Consider the following 15300-nt stretch of genomic DNA (forward strand, 5'->3'; position numbering starts at 1 on the left):
CTGCTTAGTTTTCTTTATTTTTAATTTTGATATTTGATGTAAAATTTTGAAATAACTGCGAGTATATTAAAAAAAAATATTTATGGAAGGAAATTAACAACACAACTTAATTTGACCTTAATGATGTCACTAACTGATGCCGTAAACAACAACAAGAACAAGAAGTTAAAAAAATAAAAAAAGAACTTCGTAATATAAATTTATTTATTATATTAATTAATGCACAATGGTATCTAACTATTTAGTTGGAATAATTGTCACATTCAAAAGATGAATGTAATTTGAATTAAAGTTAATTCAAAAATTAGGTGAGGTTTACGAAGTTTGTGTTTATGTAATATAAGGGGGAAAGTTCTACACTAATTTTTTCAACCACGTGGAAAAGTTCTTTACTTCCTCTGTTCAATAAATTAATAAAATAAAATGAATAGATTTACTTGTTCGTCAAAGAATTATTGAAATAGATATTGTGAAGTACTTGTAACCAGTTGTAATTATCAGTTTCGTTACACATGAATGCATCAACATGCTTGCAATCAACAAACCAAAGGTCAGGGTCAAAATAACATAGCTGTAGAACCCTAAAAAATTACGACAAATTTATTTCTTTTTTATTAGTACTTATTGTAACTAATAAAAATTTAAAAAAAAAAATAATTGGCGATATTTTGAATGGTGATTAATGGATTGTCATGGTAACCTTGAACAAACTATTTCATTAATATACAATATAAACTGCGAATTCCTTTTTAATTAAGCTTTTTTTATTAAGAATTGAAGCTAATAAATATACTTAAAACACAGTAAACAAATTGTTTATATTTAAGGTTGTTGTTGACAAAATCTTTACAATGGAGTTCAGAATGAAGTTTTTAAATTCTCATTAATTTCAAAAGTTTTTAGTTTAAAATAGTTGATGAATATTTTTTCCAACTTGGTTATTGTAAAGTGGTTTTGTTATGTCAAAGAGATTTTAAAATTTGTATTTTGAACGACAATCATTGACTATTCCTTGCATATAATAGAATGAAATATTTCTGGACTTTCATAATTTCACTTTTTTACAGTTCAATGTAAATAGCATGTTGTAAAATTAACTAGTACAAAGTTCTGTAACTAACTATAGTATTGTAAAATTAACTTACATTTTACCAAATTTGGGTAGATTGTTTGTTGCAGAATAATCACCAAGTCTTGGTAACTTCTGGGCAGCTGTCCACAAGAAACTAAAAAAAAAAAAAAAAAAAATCTCTGAAGGGGACCAACTCCAAGGGTATAACTCGTAGCTACCTCTCTCAAACCTCTTGTTTTTTTTATTTTATTTAAAAAATTTGTAAGTGAAAATCCATTTGGCGTCTTGGCAGTTGTTGGCACAACAAATCACAATGCCAAAATATACCCCAAATGAATTAAAATTTAAGCAAAATAAGTTGCAGCATAGCAATATTTATTAAACTTCATTTAGAACATTTTGACATCAGCTGTTTTACCCACTGTGTAGTTGTGTAATCATATTTTTTTAGACTTCTGAAATTTTTTTTTTTAGAATTTATTAGAACTGTCACTATTTTTATTATGATATTATTAAAATGCTAGCCAATTTTTGCGAGGTGACTAAAAAAAGTAAGATTTTAGTTGGAAAAAAGTATTAATTAATAGATAATATTTTGATGCTAAAACTGAAAGGCAATGTTAATGCGGAGATCTCCCAAAAATAAAAAAGAGCTGGGTGCTTTTTCAAAAACAAGGGCACCTCTGTTTTGAAGGACACTTATCTTCCAAATTATATTTAATGCCCTTAAAAATGGAATTCAGAATACTCAAATAAATATGGTGAATAATATTTTATACATATTAACTTCGTCTAAAAATAATTATGGTAATAATTAGTTATGCTAATCTGAATTTCCTGCCTTCTGCTATTGCAATTTTTTTTTTACTTAATATAAAAAAAGAGCATTTTTTTTGCATTAAAAAAAAAGGCACTTACTTAATGGCAAGGAGGGTGCATTTACTGTGTAAAAGGCCACCCTTCTAAAAGTACTTAAGGAAGAACTCTGGCTATTCTATCTATATCCTATTTAATGTTTGTTCAGAGTTAAAAGTAACAATATTAATTTACCTATTGTTTATTTCATAGTTTGTTTAGGAATTACAAGTTAAAAGAATTCTCTTTAAAATGTTTGATAAATTAGTTTTTTTAATTTAGTATTTAACTTTATTGTGAAAAGAGATTTATGTATATAATATGATCCATTTAACTGAAAAATAGTCGAGTACGTCTATGTGAAACTAGTTTTTTATTTGCACTGAATAAGATAAAGGCAATAATTCTAAAAGCTTGCTCTTAAGAATATTTCCCGGCTTCTAAAATTTTACAACTTTTGATAGCCCCTGTTTATTCGAATAAAATTATGTTTTTTAAAAAATCAATCAATATTTAAGGATTCATTTAAAGTTTACAGAAATCATCTTTTCCCATTTCAGGCCATTTAATGATTAAAAGACAAATTTGTTTGCTTAAGAAAAAGTTGTCTTTGCGAAGAACTCATCGTATCAAATACTGCCTTAAATCTCTTTAATAACATTCTTTGTAAATTTTTTTTTCATTTTGAAAACTAATTACAATCATAAAATAAATTGTTTTAAATTGATTTTCTCATTAAAGTGATAATGGGATTAAACAAATTTATAAATTTTTTTCAGGTATGAAAATGGGAAATGTCGGCAATGAACCTCGTTTGTCAGACCTCCTATTTGTAAGCATATAATTATGTATATGAAAAAGATATTTGTTAATATTATAATTACTGTATATAACATATTACTGTAATTATATTATAATTACTGTTATCTAAATTGAATCCAGTTAAATGAAATTTTCATACTAAGTGTATATTTTGTAAAATTTGTACATTATTTATGTGTAAATTAAAAAGTTTTTGAATTGAACTTTTTTCTTCGACTTATGAAAGAATAAGTTTTTTTTAGAATGCCTGTGGCACAAATTAGCAAATTTTACTAACTTTTAATTTAAATTTCATCTTTCGTTGTATGTATATAAATTTTGCTTTGTATTCAGTAAATGTAGAAAATCCATTTAATTTGTACATTTTATATATTAAATGGCTTAAACAGTAGAATATTATACATATCCTATTTACTCAAAGCTGGCAACTTTTTATGCTTATTTGAAAAAATTCTTCCAATTGTAGCTAAGTTTAAATTTTAATCCATGCTTCTTTGTTTTGTAAATTTGAAATAAAATTATTTTTTTTCCTACTACAGTACAGAACCCGTTATTCGGAATTCAGAAAACCGAAAAACCGGAACGAAATTCAATAAATTTTCCCGCCATTTTCAAAAAAATAATTTTTTTTTTTCCTCATAAGATTTTAGGATTTTTCTTTCTTTTTTGAAAGATGTTTACCTTGCCATCATTTTGGAAATAATCATTAGTGTATTACTTCATAATTTTTTCTTCTTTTTAAGATTATTTCCAAATTTTTTTTTTAGTTGCGTTTAACAATAAAAAAACGGCTTTTTGTAGCGATTCAGAAAACCGGAAAAATCAGTTATCCGGAATAGCGATGGTCCCGATTGTTCCGGATAATCGATTCCCTACTGTACATGCTTATGATTCAAAAGTTTATATGAAATGTCACTTTATTACAGTCTTCTGGTGGCGAAGCTTTTAAAGTGTTGGCAAAATTATCAAGAATTCTGAAAGCTTTAGTTTTTAATTGTCTATCACTCTCTAAAATATTTTGCAAGTAATTTAGTAGTTGGTAGTTGCTTACTGTTACTAAAATCATTTGTTGATCATGAAATTTTATAGTTAGATAAAAATTTTTATATTAGCACGCTATTATTGATGAGAAATTGTAATATTTTGCTACAATATGTGTGGTTTGAGTTAGCATTGTAGATCTACATTAATACTCTTAATAATCTTATATTTGATGGTTTCAAGATATAAATGAACCGTGCATTATTCTCAAAACAAGACGTTTCCTTATAATAGCCAATTTTTCAAAAAGTAACTTAGATTGTTATACGCTACTTAGATAGTAATTTGTAAAATGGTATAGCACGGCCATATGATGAGATGTTGTCTAATTGTTTTAATGGATAGAAAATAAAAAGAGTTTAAAACTTTTGATGATATTGATTATGTTATTAAAGTTATTCAGGCTTTAGTTTTTATTTAATGATTCCACATTCTAGCATTCTGAAATTGTGTGATTATAATGCAAAGTTTATTTATATTAAGGCGTCAATCTTTTTTTAAATTTTTAATTGATATTAATTGTTAAGTTTTATGTTTTTCCAGTTTTTATTTTATTTAAATGAACCTTTTTTTCTAAATTTATGAAATTTACCATATTTTTTCCTCAAATGGAGAAGAAGTAAAATAAATTACAAATACCTATCCCTTTATTTCTTTATTAAATAATTGTTTGTTCAATGAAATTTCTGTTTCTCATTTTAATGGTGTTTGTTTTAGAGCACAGTTCAATTCGTGTTCAGTAAAATTTCTAATACTTTATTTTAGAGCATTGACATGGAGCGTCAACATGATGAAGTTTCTGCCTTGCTGGATAATCTTCCACCAGTAAATTATTTTATTTCTTTATAACATTAAATTTTAAGCTTCGTAACTCATAAATGTCCAAGTTGCGCATTTTCTGTAGTATTTTGTATACATTCAATTGAACTTCAAGAAGTCAGTCGACAGGGAAACAACTGGGAAACAAAATTCATTCAAAAAATGTTTTTGTTGAGTTGTAAAAGTTTGAAACATAGTACTAAAACTTATCTGACTTTTTCTATAGTTAGAAAATGTATTCTTATATGTGTCTATTTTATGTAATTTTCTCGATACAAATTAATTAAGAAAATCAGACCTATTATTAATCTCTTGGGCAATGCAAAAAAAAACTGCTTTCTAGTCAGACTAAAAAATAAATAAAGGTCACACTATAATTAGCTTAATGATTGGTATGCTTGCTATTAATAAAAATTACTAATCAAAGAATAGATAGAAGAATCATAGATTCTTTTTTTTTCTTTTTCAAATTTATGTCTGAAAATTATTATGAACTTGAAATGCCTTTTTAGAAGTGTTTCTATAAAATGGCTGGGGCTAATGTGACCATTTGCTCAAAATGTGTTTGCTATTAGTTGCCTTGAAACTAATAATATATAGCTGCAATTGTAAAAACTTTTTTTTCCTGGATCTTTAGGTCTAGTATTTTAAAATCAAATGCTTTTATATTGATAAAAAATAAATTTATTTAATTTGGAGAATTTACATGTTTCAGTTTTATTTTATTATTATTATTATTTTTTTTAGTTTCACTTTTTCTATACTATTTTACACATTAAAGTTGCACATTTTCTATAATATTTTACATATACTAAATATAATGTCAAGAAGACAACTGAAAAACTACTTGGAATTTTTTTTAATTCCAAAATGATTTTGTTGAGTTGTAAAAGTTTGAAACATAACACTAAAAACTATTTAAATTTTTCTAAAGATAAAATATTTTATTCTTATATGTGTCTATCTTATATTATTTTCTTAATACACATTAAGAAAATTAGACTTAATGCTATTCAACTGGGCAATGCAACAGAACTGCTTTCTTATAGTTTGTTTACGGTAAGAACTCCCCCCGCCACAAAGTTTGAGGCCATCTGCAGCTATGGAAACAAGAATGGTTATAATTATGTTTCCGAATAAAGCTATTCCTTTAAACTCAATGTATTGGACTTTAATAGGAGTTGCGCTTGAAGAATAATAGTATTGTTTTAAAATTTTCTTTTCTATTTCTTTCAAAAATGTATAACTATTTCTGCATCTCTTATTTATAAAAATTGATTTGAAATTTAGTAAACTCTATCAGTTGCAATTTTAGTTGCTAATTTTCTTTTTAATTTTTGTTACAGGATGAATTAGAATCTTCACTCTCAAATATAGATCTTAACCTATTTTTAGGAGATGGTGCTGACCTTCCTGTTGATGTAAGTTTTAATGGCCATAGTGGGGTTGGCATTTCATCTGCAAAAAATCCTTCCTGTATCGTGAAAGAAATTGGATAAAATGGAAGAAACTAACGAAAAATACAAGTGTTTAGAAATATAAGAGTAGCTAAAATTTAAACAAAAATAATTTATCTATAGTACCAGAAAGTTAAATGTTTTTCCCCCTTTTAATTGAAAAAGAAACCTTTTTTAATATTTAATTTTAAAAAAAATTATGTATCATTATTTAAGAGTCAGTTTCAGTATACATACTTAACAGTATTTGATTAAAAAATTACCATGCTGTTTGAAATTGTGAATTCAGTGTGTGAGTCATATATCAGGGGTCTGTTTAGGTTTTTCTGACAGGTACCTATTTTGTGAAAATTTAGACGTAATTTGTGAAAAATTAAAAATTATATTAAGAAATCAACACAAAAATATGGATTTATCGTTTCTTAAGGGATACAAAAATGAAATTTTAAGAAAAAGTATTTTGTGAAACTACCGTTTTTCCAAAATTGAATTTGTGAAGGTACCGCTAAACGGTAGTAAATTCGGCCTGGACAGAAGCCTGTATATTTAGTATGTAATTTGTTAATTTGGTAGTGTCAATAGAATCTTATTATGTTATTTTAACAGTTCTATAGATAATTATAAAAATAGGTTTCTCAAAGTAATGTAAAATATCAGTAATTCTAATTTCTTAAATTCATTAGTTTTTTCCAGTCCAGTTTCTTCCAGTGTACTAGAAGATGTAGATTTTTTCCTTACAAAATACCAACTGTGCTGAGAGATTTTTTACCTGATCATATATTTAATTCAATATTATTTTTTATTATAATAAGTTTTTAAATTAAATTTAATCATATATAAGTTTTCTTTTTTCCCAGTTTCTGGCAGAAGATGTCGCTAATTTATCATCATGCGACTCAGATGAATTCAAGAATTTTTTTAACGAGAAAAGGACTGTTAAAGCAGAACCAGTTTCACCTGAGAAAAATATTTTGAATAGAAAGGTTAATATTACTATTTCATTCAGTTAATAATTTTTTTTTTTTAAATTAGTACAGTAGAGAACCCGTTATCCGGAAATCAGAAAACCGGAACAAAATTCGATAAATTTCCCCCCCAATTTTTAAAAAAAAAATTTTTTTTTTTCCTCATAAGATTTCAGGACTTTTTATACTTTTTTGAAAGATGTTTACCTTACCATCATTTTGGAAATAATCATTAGAGTATTACTTCATCGTTTTTTATTCTTTTTAAGATTATTTCCAAATATTATTTTTTTCTTTTAGTTGGGTTTAACAATAAAGAAAACGTCTTTTTGTAGCGATTCAGAAAACCAGAAAAATTAGTTATTCGGAATAGCGATGGCCCCGATCGTTCCGGATAATCGGTTCCCTACTGTACCAAGTTTTGAGTCAATAAATTTAAAGCATTGGTTTTTATTGTGGTTTTTATACCTTCAATTCAAAATACTTATTAAAAAATGTTATAACAGGATGCATAGTGTTTTTAAAAAGTGCTTAAAGATGCTAATTTTTTATTTACATTTTTTAAAATCCCTTAAAGGTGCTATTTTTATTCGAGGTTTGTAAAAAGTGCTTAATTTTCTATCTTTTAAAAAGAGGTTTTTTTCCCTTTGCCGTGTCGGTTGTCGTTCTATCATGTATATGTAAAGTTTTTAAAAATGTTTTTTCATTGTATTGATTTTATGTTTGTAAATTAAGAACTTCAATCGATAGAAAAAAATAATTTTTGTTACTGCAGATATACTAATTGTGATTTTTTTTGGTAAGTAATTATAAATATTTTATGAGTGCTTAAAAGGTGCTGATTTTTTGTTGAAAAATCTAGCTATGCACCCTGTGTAAGGTGTTAAAGAAAGTGCTGTAGAACTGGCTTATAATGAGCAGATGGGAATCAAAGCTATTTTTAAAAATAAAACTATTCTGTATAAAAATAAACTGAAAATGTTAACAAGCAACTTTTCATATTTTTTTATTAATACTGAAAGTGAATAATAAAGTGCCTTTTTTGTAATTAAATTTTCTTAATCAGGGTTGCTACACTACCTGAAAAATCGCTGAAACTGTGTAAAGCCAGTGAATTTAGAAATTGTCCCAAAATTCAGAGAATTTAGCATTTTTGAGCCAGAATCTGGAAAAGTCAGTGAGTTTGATTTAGGGAGCATTAAGCGTGCAATCTTGGCGTCACCATTTCCTGCGCAAGTGTTTTGTCTTCATCCATTTGGCATGGAGCTAAATTCAACAGAACCGTAGTATGCCATGGTTTTGAGACTTAGAAAACTTCTAACTGGAAACGAATTACTGGTTACTTGAATTCATAACTGATAGCAGGGTTGATGGACTTCAAATTGTCTATTCTTATTTTTGATTAAGAAATTTATTTTATGAACAGCGTTTTATAATCTCTCATAAATTATTAATTGATTTTTAGTGGTAATTACCTTAATCCTCTATCACAAAGGCTTCATAAATGAATTTAATTAAACTCATTATTGCGTACTCACAGGAAGCATGTGGATTGCTGTTCTGCATGGAAATTATAAAGCAATTTTATAATATCTTGAGTTCGATCTAGATTTTAATTTTAAGGTCCATTTTTATGAAAAATGGAAATTATTTTTCTGAAAATTTCTCTAGTAATAAGGAACATTCAGTTTTAGCAATCACTATTTTTTATTCTATATTTTTGTAAGCCCACGTTTTCGATCCTTTTTCGGCAACTTCCCTATGGTTTGCCAAATTAATTTCTATATATTTAATCGTTGTTATGACTCACGAATTTCAAATTTGAGCCATCACTTTTTTTGAAGCGTTTGATTCATGACAACTCCATCATAATTTTACGGGATGGATCAGGAAGTTATTGCGGCTTTCAAGAAATTGTACACTCGCGCGCTGTTTCGTCGGTGTTTTGAAGCAAGCCAATTCTCCTCAACAATGACTTCAAAAAAGTTTTGGAAAGAAAAATTTGACATTCTTGAAGCTATTCGTATCATTCAAAAGGCGTGGTCAGAAGTCACACAGCGACAGTTGATTTCGGCTTGGCGGAAGCTGTGTCCATCCTTCGATCAAGGTGATGGAGGTGATCAGGGAGACACCCCTGAAATTATGGATGAAATTTTGACAACTGCTAGAGATCTGGAATTGGAGGTGAACGAGGATGACATAGAAGAGCTCATAATGAGACATGAAGATTAACTGACGACAGAAGAAATTTTGAAGGAAGAACACCAAGAAACACAGCGAAATGTGACGCCTTCTGAACAAAAGGAAGACATCTGCCGTTAAAGATCTTTTGAAAAAGTGGGAGGATGTCAGAACAATCGTCTTAGAATGGCACGCAAACTAAGCTGATGTCAGTAGGGTTGGGGATTTTTACAACGACAATGCTATTAATTACTTCCGGAAAATCCTGAAAAAAAGAGAAAAGCAATCGACATTGGACATGTTCTTCAACGCCCCATAAGCAAAAAATGAAAAGGACTGATTAATATGCAAGACTATATGTATGTATTATTTTTTTAAAAACTTAATAAGAAATTATAAATTTTTTTAAATTTAATTTTTAGGGTCTCCAGAACGAATTAATCGATTTCACATAGAAGTCTATGGTGAATCGATGATCGGTNTTTTTTGAAGCGTTCGATTCATGACAACTCCATCATAATTTTATGTCGTTCGATGATAGTTTATCTGCATTAAATAAATTTTTTGGCTTTTGTTTTTTTAATTCTGATATTTTAAAATTTATTATGACATTCGAATTTCAATTTCATGTTTTGACACGTTTTATTTGTGATGATTCCATCGTAATTTTACATCGTTTGCTGGTAGTTTTTTTCGGCCCATTTTATACGGTTTTTAATTCCTATATTTTCACGATGATGTAATCATGCCGTGCATATTTCTAATTAATACCTGACACTTTGTTTCATTGGGATTCAATCTTAATGTCATGATGTTTGGTGATAGTTTTTTTGGCAGTTATTTATAATTTTTACGGCCTTTTTCATGTGGTTTCAAATTTCGATATTCTTAATACAATGCTGTTACGCCGCTCAAATTTGAGTTATCACTCTGACGCGTTTGATTCGTGATGATAATTCGTAATTACATCATGATTTCTCGTTAGTGGATGATAATTTTTTCTTTTCTCATTCACCATTTTTTTGGCCTTTCCTACAAGGTTTTTCCAAAATCCAATATTTTTTACTCTCTATTACGACATTCCAATTTTAGTTTTGGCATATGCAATTCTTAGCAATGCTTTTGTAAAATCATGTCTTTTCCGAGAATCTACTATGGAACAGTTTTGTGGGATCATTTTTGTAGAGTGAACTTTCGTAAAGAGGTTGTTTTTATGAATTTGAATTTCCTGATAGGGTCATTTTTACTAATAAGAATTTTGAGAATACACAATTTTTTATAATTTGTATATAGTGAAGGAACCATTTTTTTGGAATTTGAATGTTGTGAAGAGACTGTGAAATGGCTCATTCTAATCGACCCCTGATATTCATTCCAAAAATTTATTATTTTTTTTAATAATAAATAGACAGAAATATTGCCTTTAAATCCTTTATTTTTATTTCACTTTATTTTATTTATTACCTTTGAAGATAATAGAAGATTGTTACATAATTTGAGCTTTTTTTTTCCTGTATGTTTTCACTCTTAATTATATTTATATCTCCAATTTATTTTCTATCGTGTCGGCGAGATTTGAAGATGATAAATCTTACTTTTTGTATCATTGATCAATTTGCTTTCGATTTGGTTTGATTCCTATTTATTTTAGCATTAGTTCCTGTTAATTTTAAAATTTTAATAAAAAAATTTGAATTTCTTATACTTTTGTTTTGTTAAGACACAAATTTCTAATACATTTTTAATGTTTTTTCTCTCTAAAATGTTTGTTTTTATTTTGTATTCATAATAAAGGGTCAAAACTTTCTTTTAAAGCAAATTTGTTTGAATTGTTTAATCAATAAATAGAAATTAAATTAGGAAAAATTATTATTCATCACTCAAATCCCATCCAGTTGTGATATTGTGCCTATTTTATTTTTAGAAATACAGTGGGTGATCGGTTAACGAACAAATCGGTTAACGAACACTTTCACGAAAGATTTTTGTGTTCGGATAACGAACACTTTCAAGAAAGATTTTTTGTGTTCGGACAACGAACACATATTCGGATAATGAACAAAACGAATTCTAACGAACACTTCTCGAAAAAAGAAGTACTATTAAATGTTTGTTATCATTTTGTATACAAAATAAGATCACTGAAAGGAGAAATATTTAAAGCATGCTTAGTATTGATAATTACTAAATGAAACTTGAATTAACAATGAATTTAAATTTAAAGGTCATTCAATAATTATTATTATAAAGCTTCAAACACTTCTCGTTTACCACTCTGAGAATCCCAGAGCATTCAAAAAAAAATTCCATAATTAATAACAAACTGCCAGTAATGTGGAGATCGAATCAGAGGGCATGGGTCACACAGTATCTTTTCAAAGAATGGCTATTTGAAGTTTGTCCGAGCATCAAGGACTACCTTGATACCAATGACTTGCCGTTGAAAGCACTGCTTTTATTGGACAATGCACCAGGACATCCAAAGGATCTTGAAGATAATTTGTTGACAGACTTTCCCTGGCTGACAGTTCAGTTTTTACCTCCGAATACGACTTCGCNAATGAGAATTGCTTCTGCAATCATAGAATCCGCAACTAATCAGGTTAAAATATTAACTGAAAAGCTTGCTGAAACTAATAAAAAATAATAATTCTACGTATATGTATTGATTCTAACTGAGTTGTTCACTCTTAGTATATTCTAGTGTATTATATTCGTATTTGTATAACTTTGTTCTAAATTTTAATTCCAGTTGCACTTATTATTTTCGATTGTATATATTGTTTCGATTATGTTCATGTGTTGCAAAGATGGGGAGTTAAATTTTCATATAATATTAATTAGTGTTACCAACATAATTACTAATAAACTTTTTTTCTTAACTCTAATGCTGTGTATTAATAAACTTAATTGTTTTTATTCAGATTTTCTATTTGAAACCTTTTGCTGGTCCTCAAAAAATTTTAAAAATATAATTACTTTATTAATTATTCTTTTATAAATGCATAACATTATATTCTGATATAAGTCTACGGTTTATTCAAATATATTAAGAAATATATTCCAACCTACTCCTGGACAAGAAAGCTAAAATTTGTCTACAATCAGTGTTCTTTTTTTCTCCAGTTAGATTATCTAATAAAACATTTAGTTTTAAAGCCAAGATAGGGTTTTGTAGAAATGTTTTTTCATAACATTAGTTTTGAATAACACATAAATAAAAGTTGTACATGTTCTATGCAAATTTTGAATCTATATTTTTTAAGCAAAATATTAGGGATTCTTATATTATTTTCAAAACATTCCTATAAAATTCCTATAATTTCTTAAATGAATTCCTATATTTCCTATTATATTTTTGCTCTGAGTCACTTCTAGGCCTGATCCTATTTTCTACTGTTATAAATGCAGTTTTTAAAATTTTCCATTTGAAGTATTGAAATATTTAAATTTTTGATCTTGTATCTCCTAAAGAACTTGCTTACAAACTTTTTAAAGAATTGTAATATTTAAAATAAATATTTATATTTTAAATTTATTATTCTTTTAGTTTTTTTTTCAGTTATTAAATTTGCTTTTAATCAAAAACATATCTTAAAACTGTTTTGAAGCTTTTGTATGCCTTAATTAAAATCAACTCCAATTTCCAATATATAAACTTATTTGTTAATTTTTGTATATCATTGATTCTTAGATTTAATTTTTTTTTATTTTTAATATCAGGCTAAGAAAGGATTTGTAAATAAAAAGAACTGTGTTATGAAAAATGAAATTTTAGAAGAGGAAAGAAAAGAAGAGGTTAGTTATTATCAAAAATTGTTCTTAATTTTTGTTATTAGAGTACTTTCTTTATTGTTAGAATGTTTATTGTTTAATGGCTATGCATAGGTTTCATTTTTCAAATATCAGATTTTGCAGCATATTGTGTGCTATTGTGCATATTGCTATTCTGTGCATTTTTTTTAAATAAAATATTTCTTGGATTTAAAGCTGTGACTATTACTGAATGATATCTTCTATTTAGATCTACAGTGGAATTTCTCCTGGAATAAATGTAAAAGTCGAGGATAGAATAAAATGTGAGATTTTGTCAGATCAACAGAACGATGAGGGCACCATCACACATAAGAAGAAAGGCAGAAAACGAAAAAACTCAGACTATAGCAAGAAAAAGAAAAAGTCAAAGCTTAGTAAGAATTTTAAACTTGTTATTAAATATAAAGACAATCCAAGTGAAGAACCAAAAGCACTTGTCGTATCAGCTTCAATTAACTCAACATCTACTGATAATTCTCCGGCATATAGTGACAGCATGTATTCTCCTTCTCAACCTTTTGACTTTTCTTTTGCAGACATTCCTGATTCGTTTTCAACCTCCATTGCCGAAAAAGTGAAAACTCGCACACGGAACAGGACCAGTTCCTCTGAACCTGTTGTACATAATTTTATAGACAAAAAACCTGTAAATGAAACTGTTGTAAAAAAAATTAAGAAGAGTCCTGCTGAAGAAAGTACACCGTTAAGAAAAAACAGTCCTTGCCTATCTCCAAAGAGTGTCTCTTATCATATAAATAAAACCAAGGAAGCAATTCAGAAGAAGTTGTGGGCCATAAAGAATTTGACTGAAAAAAACAATAGTGCAAAGCAAGTTAACAATGTGCCAAGTTTATCTTTGATACCTTGTAATGATGTACTTGGTATTACTGATAATTTCATCAGTAAAAGTAAAAGGACAGTGATAAATAATAATGTGATAGCATCCAAAATTAAAAATTTTCATGATTATTCAAAAAGTATCCCTGTAAATAACATAGTGGTTAAACCAGAAAAAGAACTGAATCATAGTAATCTTCAACTGGTTTCGAATGAATGTAAACCAGTCACTCTTAGAAGTGATACAAATCATGGTGAGTATCAAGACATTAACGCATTAATAATAAATCAGGGTTTGATCCAGGTCGAAATTCAAGCCATTTTTTCCCCCTTCAAATTTAAGAAAATGGTCCTTTTATATAGTGTAAAATTAACAGTTGTCACCAGTCTCAGGGTAACTAATGTAAAAATATGAATAAATAATCCCAAGATATTGGAACAGTATGATATTACCTGATTAATAACTTCATTCCCTTCAAAAATATGTAAATAGGAAAGAACAGTCGACATGCTTCAAGCGCTCAAAAACAGACTCCCATTTTCAAGACTTGACAGGCGTGAATGAGAAGAAACTAAAGTGATTAGAAATATAAAAGGAAAAGTTACCAATGAAAAATGGAAAAATAAAGCTAGAAAAACCAAAGTAGATGTGAGAGAAAAAAAGATGAAAAACAAAACAAGAAAACCAAAGCGGCTGAGAGGGGTAAATCAGTGTAAAATGCTGGTAAGGAATTAATGTTAACAAGGAAATCAGCATTCATATGAATAAAACAAGATTCCAGTGCATCAAGATGAGCTGATGTGGTCACATCATGGGGGTCACATTAGTTAGCTTATCTTGTCATCAGTCAGCTACCTTCAGTCACATAAGCTCACCTTGTTAAAGACATTAGTTCCTCACCACCTCTCCATAGCGTATGGAAATGCATTTTACGTTCGTTTGCCCCTCTTGGCCACTGTAGTTTTTCTTGTTTTATTTCTCGTCTTTTTTCTTTCTCGGTTGCTGTGGTTTCTCTTGTTTTGTTTCTCACCTTTAATTTTCCATTTTTCTTTGGCAACTTTTCATATTGTATTTCTATTCACTTTGTTTCTTCTCATTCACATCTGGCATGTCTTGCAAATGGGCATCTGTTTTTCAGCACTTGAATGTTAATTGTTATTTCCTATTTATATATTTTTTAAAGCGAATGAAGTTTATAATCAGGTAATGATGTAAAAAATGTTGATTAAACTTTTTTTTTATTATAAAAAAATATTAGTTTTTTTAAATTATGTGCTATAAAACAGGCTTTCAATTTTTCTTCTTATTATATTTTTCTCATTATGATTTCAAGTATTTAAGATTTAGTTTGTAAGGAATAAATTTTATGTTTATTAATAAACATAAATTTTGTCTTGCATTATTGGTTCGAAAACTCAACCCCTAAATTTTATT

General features: G+C 27.8%; 1 protein-coding gene across 24 annotated transcripts in view; it reads left to right on the forward strand.

Moving 5' to 3' along the window:
* The first annotated feature begins 103 nt into the window (after window positions 1-103).
* The window catches only part of LOC107442217 (peroxisome proliferator-activated receptor gamma coactivator 1-alpha), a 68615-nt gene continuing 53418 nt past the window's right edge, over window positions 104-15300 (forward strand). For 12 of the 24 annotated variants that reach the window (XR_011636048.1, XM_043056138.2, XM_043056164.2 and 9 more), the window contains exons 1-7: window positions 349-550; window positions 2707-2759; window positions 4556-4615; window positions 5956-6030; window positions 6924-7049; window positions 12936-13010; window positions 13237-14119. Coding sequence is in view for 23 of the 24 variants with exons in the window: in XM_043056138.2 (XP_042912072.1) it covers window positions 517-550; window positions 2707-2759; window positions 4556-4615; window positions 5956-6030; window positions 6924-7049; window positions 12936-13010; window positions 13237-14119 (1306 nt within the window). In the remaining variant the exon portion in view is untranslated. The other 12 variants (XM_043056150.2, XM_071177091.1, XM_071177095.1 and 9 more) reach the window with 8 other exon arrangements.

Source organism: Parasteatoda tepidariorum, chromosome 2 (assembly GCF_043381705.1).
Source record: "Parasteatoda tepidariorum isolate YZ-2023 chromosome 2, CAS_Ptep_4.0, whole genome shotgun sequence".
NCBI classification, from domain to species: domain Eukaryota; kingdom Metazoa; phylum Arthropoda; class Arachnida; order Araneae; family Theridiidae; genus Parasteatoda; species Parasteatoda tepidariorum.